Below are 6,548 nucleotides of genomic sequence, written 5' to 3' on the forward strand. Positions count from 1 at the left end.
GTCAATTCTTTCTTCAGGAGTCTTTGGCTCGCCTGGTTGTAGTGAGAGAGGAGGAGGAGCATCTCCAACAGGGTGTTGCTTCCTTGCAGAGGATGCAGGAGTAGCATCCAGACAGTCCTTGGTTGGAGGAGCACTTACAGCAGGCTTGCCAGGAGCTCATCAGCACAAAGGAGAGGTGCCATGAGTTTGCTTTTCATTGACAGGCATCTCAGTCAACCCAGGTGGGTGACAGAGTGACAGGCACTTTCTTTGAGGTAGTGGGACCCCGGCATACGCATGCCAAGGCCGGACGGGTTAGTTGCTTTAGAGCCAGAGGAAATGCGTGTAGTTGATACTGACTTCTGTCATGATCTACTATCTGCAAAGCCTTAATCAGAACATCAGGATGCATTTATAGAGCAGGTGTGGGCACAGATTCCTTGTCTTGTGATTGAGCAGATGCACTAGAGGCGTGAGCTACCTCTTCACCAGCTAGAGGAGCTACACACGGCTCTTAGAGCACTCCCTCATGGTAGCTGTCCAGGTGAGGATGGCTTGACTCCCATATTTTTCTTGAAGTACTGGGACTTGCCTGGCTCATATCTCTGCAGTGATTTTCAGTTCATCCTACATCCAGGAGAGATTCCTAACAGCATGAGTGAGGGCCTGATTTACCTCATTCCCAAGGAGGGTGGGCTCCTTGGATGAGATTCGACAATGGCACCCCATCACCATCCTCAACTCATCCTACAAATTCTTGCCAAGGATCTTAGTTTGAGGATTCAACCACTTCTAGAGAGCATTATACATGGAACACAGATGGGTTTGTCAAGGAGCGTAGTATCCTTGACAACATCTTTACTTTTTGGGAGGCTTTAGTCCTCGCGCGGCTTCATGGTGAGGATCTTGTGATACGTCTTCTCAATTTTGAGAAGGCCTACAACAGAGTTGATTGGGACTTTTTGGAGGGCACTCTACACAGGATGGGTTTCTCAGATGCTTGGATTAGAGGTGTGTCAGCTCTGTACAGACGGGCACACAATCAGGTACTTTGGTCAGGAGGTAGAGGTGATCGTTTCATGCTCACACGTTCGGTCAGACATGGCTGCCCTCTTGCCCCCTTCCTATTTATGTTCTATGTTGAGGCAATGAGAAGGTTTTTGGTTTCACGACGGGTTGGTTTACGTGGCTTAGTGCTCCCTATTTGGGGAGATGAGCTACCGGATGCTGAGTTTGCAGACGACTCAGCCTTGTACTTGGATGGCCAGGAGGCCAACCTTCACACGTGTGAGCAGGCTCTTGAGACTTTTTGTTGTGCATCAGGCACACTGATCAACTGGAGAAAGACATTGGCTTTCTCAGTTGATAGTGCTCCTACGCCTGATTGGATGCCATGTGAGGGTTTTAGGTGGATTCTCCCAAGGACTGCAGTTCGGTACTTGGGCTGCCAGGTTGTCTCCCAAGCAATTGCTCCCCTCCTCATGTCCATCAGGAGGAAGTAGTTACATTGGAGCTCCGCACAACCTTCTCTCGCAAGCAGAGTTGTAGTGGCCAACCAGGTGTTGTTGGCTACTATGTGGAACATCACTTCTTGTTGGATATTTTTGAGTTCTTGTATTAGCTAGGTAGAGAGGATGATCAGGAACTTCCTTTGGTTAGGATGTGACACTCAGATAGCCCGAGACAAATTGGCATAGCAGGTCATCATTCTTCCTTGTTCTCAGGGAGGATTAGGGATCATAGAACCAGCACAGCAGAGTAGAGTCCTTCTCAGGAAGTTTATTGTTAGAGGACTTCTTCTAGGAGAGGAGCCCTGGAAGGAGTTCTTGCTTCACCGGCTAAGTGCTAGGGTGTCTCAAGCTGGAGGCCCCTGGCGACCCTTGACTAGATGGATTTTCACAGAGATGCACAGAGTTGGCTTAAGAAAGAGATCTTATCTCAGTTTGGGCTTGCTCAGAGACTATACCCTCCCTGTTTTTTGAGCTACAGTGTGAGGGAAGATTACACCAAGTTGCAGTAGAGGCCCCATAGGTGGCAGAGTGTTGTTTTCAGAGGATCCGAGTGGTGGGCATCTGTGGGAGGACTTGTGTCATAGATCCTGACCTAGCAGCTCTTGAGATTGGCCATTGGAGACTGTGGGCTTGGGAGATCTATCCACTGGCACGAGTACAGTGGGATCCTGGAGAGTGGATTTGGAGGGACCCTTTCACCTCAACAAATCATCCAGGTGTCCCTTTCTTTTAGTACACTGTCAGCACAAAGAGAGGCTCGTCCTGCTATGCAGCACCTCATTGGCAGGAGGAGGGTCTCACAACTGAGTTCTTGGTAGCTTTTTGGGAGAGGGTTGTGGGACTTCAGACAACCAAGGCGAGTCACTTTGTTCCAATGGCTGGTTGCACACCGAGCTACAGCAGTGGCGAGCTAGCTTGAACATAGTGGTCTCTCGACTGCATGTGCAGCTTGTGATCATCTTGTGGATAGTCAATGTCAATGTCTTTAGGATTGTCCTTTGGCATAGCAGGTGTGGCTTTGTATTCTTCGGCTGATGCCAACTCTTTCCACATCTCGGCAGTACACTTGGGGGGCAGCTGCTTGGTCCACTCTCATGGGTCTGGCACTTCAGTTTGAGCTATCCTCCACCAATAGGATGATAGTGATGCAGGGGGTTCGACCTACACTCCAGCCTGCTATAGAGCTTACTCCACAGAAGTGGTGCAGTGAGAGAGAGGAGTGTTGGGAGCTCATCAGCAGCCTGACACTCTGGTTCATCTGGCGGGCCCGCTGCTTCCGCATCTTCAAGGCTCGCTTTGTACCACTAGCAGAGACTGTTTGTGATCTTTGGCTAGATCTGATCCATACTCTCAAAGGACAGTTCAAGAGACTCCGACCGCATGCGGGAGCATAGAGAGGCTTTCCTTCAACTCTGGCGTCTTGGGCCTTTTTTCACCGTGGTCCAGGGTGTACTCAGATGATGGCACTACCGTCCACCTGTGTGACCTTTCCCTCCTCCTATCTCTTGATTTAGCCTCATTGTACATATGTTGTTTTTTCATTGGGAGAGTCTCCCCATCATGATTGTTGTAGCCCTCTCTCGTAGAGGTGGTTGTAGCCTTATGGACAGTTTCATTAGCTAATAGAAGGATCTTTTTCTCGCAAAAAAAAGACACCAACATTGAAAACATTTGTGCTCCACATCAAAAAAAATTGCACATTTCAATCAAAAACTTGAACAAGTTGAGAATAAACAAGTATGCACAAAAACAAGATTCAAAATATCGTATGTATTAATGGAGCAAAATCCCTGTCAGTTACAAGCTTTTACAAAATATGTCGTGGAAATGGAACTTTCTCACACAAAAAGCTCTTCTCTTTTTTGGAGCAAACGACCTTTTCATTGATTACAAAGAGATATTGTTTGGGCAAGGTATATTTGAGATTAAGATACTTGCAAAGGTGACTGAGGTCCCAGTCACTATTCATTGTAATGTGGTGTACTACATCATCATGGAGGCATATTTGCAGGTCAACTGATTCTCTAGCAGCAACATCAGAGTCTAGTGCCTCCCATCGTCAGCTTCCATCTTCTATAGGGAAAGACCATCGACAAGCTTTGCTTCTCAATATGGTATCTGAACACCACATTGTCAACAACTACAGAGCACTTGATTCTATCTCCCTAGTGGTTGACCACCTTAGTTTCCCATCCAGCTGTAAGGAATCCATTGATCGCACTTCCCCCTTTGCAAGTCCATATTGTTGGTGTCCTATGAACACTCTGAAGACGAAATATAAACACAAACACATGAAGAGACATAAACCATGTTACTGTGGCTTTGTGGGAACCATAGGTGCACTTGATTGCTACTTGCACATCCACCTCGATTCTCCTTTCGGTTGCTGCGATCAAGGCATTGTCTGGCTTAGGCCATTTCAAACTCTCCAAGGTTGGCGAGTGAACGGGATAAAGATTACCATACCCATTTCTCTTAGGTGTGACATAAGTATGATTATAAACAAAATATCACGTGAGGCAAGCTCAGAGGAAGGACAGCCAGCATAGAGAAACTTGCCAAGCTCAGTGTGGATGGCCTCAAAAGTTCCTGTGAAGGACTCTATTGGCTCCCACTCTACAAAATTGAATGGAAAACCATCTGCAAACATGAACAAGCAATGGAAATCTTACAATCATCAACAGCAACACACAAGGAAAAAATACCAAATAGACAACCAAAAAACTTGAAAGAGGAGTAAATTTACAATTTGCAGGAAACCTCCATGGAGCCATTGTTGTCTCTAGCTTCAGTTGTGAAGCAACATACACATTATGCACCGTCGCAAGCCTCTTGCCATCTTGTGTTTGCTTGAACTCCATGATTCTTCCCTTCCAATGGTTTCCTCGAGAAGCCATGTGTCTCCTTGAGACCTTGTGTGCACCTCTTGAGCTAGACTGCATTGTCACCCACATCATTCGTTTGAACTCCATTGTCACCCAATATTCATTGTTATTTTGTACATTGCTGCAAGAAATGTAGTCAATGACACTCCTAGGTCGTTGAGTACCTGATGATGCCATGGGGAATAGTGGCACAACCTGCAGACAAACACTTATGATTAGACATTGCACATCCATGTTCTCAGCTTTATAAAGAGCAAGATTCTTGATGATACACAAAGGTGAAGGATTCCACTTACTGCTATGCTGCTCCACCTGCTTGTTCGCTTAATGGGGAAGATAATGTTGCAAAGCTTAAGAGGGAAGTAGATCCTCTCTAGAGAGCTTAATGGAGAAGAGAAGGAAACCTATTGAGGAAAGAAAGAGGGATGATCTAGCAGACGGATATGTTGCAGATCTTCAGCTTTAGCTAGAGGTGTTTAGTGAGGCCCATGGAGAAATGGAGAACTTCAGCTTGAGGAGAATGCATCCCTCAAGAATGCAGTAAGCTTGAGGAGGGAAAGGAGGTTCAAACTTTTGCTGCAGAGCTTTTGGGAGGGAAAATCAAAAGGAAGCAACTTGCAAGGTGAAGTGAAGAGAAGTGAGAGATGGTACAGTAGAGAGAAAGGGAGGGAAGGATTAGCACATTATTAGAGGGACCCCCTTTTAGGAGAGAGGGGGGGAGAAATTGACAGCCACTAGAGAGAAATTGTCCATATGTGCATTGTTACATGCTGTAGGGGCTATGGAAAAAAGCGATAAATTCCATGAAATGGTGATAACCACATACACAGAGGAAGGTGGGGTGATATTGCATGCATTTGTAGGTGTTGACATCATGAAGCGAGTGGCTCTATGCATGGGAAGGCATGTTGCCCTTGTGGAGAGATCGGAGGTGGCTAGCGAGCTGTCAAGGCTCCTTGAAGGTTAGTGTTTAAATAAACATTTTGCATTTCAAGGTGGCTAAGATAAAAAGAGGAAGTACTTATGGAAATCCTTTATCGTGTGTTTTTGGAACTTGGCACCCTTGCATGCACATATATGCAAAATGGCCAAAAAAACTTTTTAGTCCTCGATTTGAATGGCGTTCTCTTGAAGCGATGGCGATTGGATAGCGCATCGTCAACTAACAACAAAATATAGGACGAATGGTTGTCCCCCTATCTTGGAGTTCTTCGATTCCTTAGAGTTGGCTTTCAACTTTTTGAAGTCAGAGTATGGAGTTTAATGCAAGAGCACAATCTAGTGGAAGTGATGGGACTCTTGAAAAGTAGCTATGAAGAGGTAGGATATGGTGAGCTCAAATTTAAATTTATGCTAAACCAAGCACATTGTGAGGAGAGACACCTGGAGAGAAGGGGATCAACATCAAGAGTATTGTATGTCAAGAATTTCCTTGTAGCTTTCATTGCTCAATTGGTCACATCACTTTCAGACACCATCCTTGTGGAGGAGGATCCTGAAAAGGCCATACATAATCCACCTCACTTGCTAATACATGTTAGAAAATATGAGGGATTAGGCATCAATAATGTACTCCTTGGTAGTCTTCTCCCATATTTAGAAGCAGTTCATTCGTACCCAGGTCCTGCAATAGAGTTTATCAAATCCACACCATACGTTAAAGGTGAGTACTCAATTGAGTGGCTTGTGGTGGGTTTTTAGTTTTTTATTGCACTGCATAGCAGGCCATGTGTGTGTGGGATGTGCACACAAGGAATAATACGATAATTTTACCTACATGCAAGTCATGAAGTGAGGGGAAGCGTTCCATTAGGACTTGGGTTGTTTTCAAGGCTCCGCCATAGTAGTCCCACATAGAATGCATTTGTAATAATGAGTCTCTTTGTTCCACCCCGATCGATGGCACCTGAAATGTTTCGAATTTGACATGATAGTCTTGTTGCTTGGATTCTAGTGACCAATTTTGATTTATAGATTGTCAAAAATGGATAATGTTTTCTCCTTTACTTCTATGTCTCATAAAGTTTATAATTGTTTGAACTTTGTTTTAGTCTTTTTTTTTTTAAGTTTCACCATGAGATTCATAATAGTTAATCATGTTGTGATTATTCAAATAGCATGTATGACCCCACCTCACACGTAGGAGTTGTTCACAAATTGAGAGAGAGAGAGA

General features: G+C 45.0%; 1 protein-coding gene across 1 annotated transcript; it reads left to right on the forward strand.

The window, feature by feature from the left end:
* Positions 1 to 5,156: 5,156 nt before the first annotated feature.
* LOC147433467 (uncharacterized) lies at positions 5,157 to 6,076 on the forward strand. The gene is made up of 2 exons (XM_086490412.1): positions 5,157 to 5,337; positions 5,622 to 6,076. Exons 1-2 carry the CDS (start codon positions 5,157 to 5,159, stop codon positions 6,074 to 6,076), a joined length of 636 nt encoding a protein of 211 aa, XP_086346538.1.
* Positions 6,077 to 6,548: the final 472 nt, after the last annotated feature.

The sequence above is a fragment of the Adiantum capillus-veneris genome, chromosome 19 (genome assembly GCF_014529385.1).
Source record: "Adiantum capillus-veneris isolate H3 chromosome 19, ASM1452938v2, whole genome shotgun sequence".
NCBI classification, from domain to species: Eukaryota; Viridiplantae; Streptophyta; class Polypodiopsida; order Polypodiales; family Pteridaceae; genus Adiantum; species Adiantum capillus-veneris.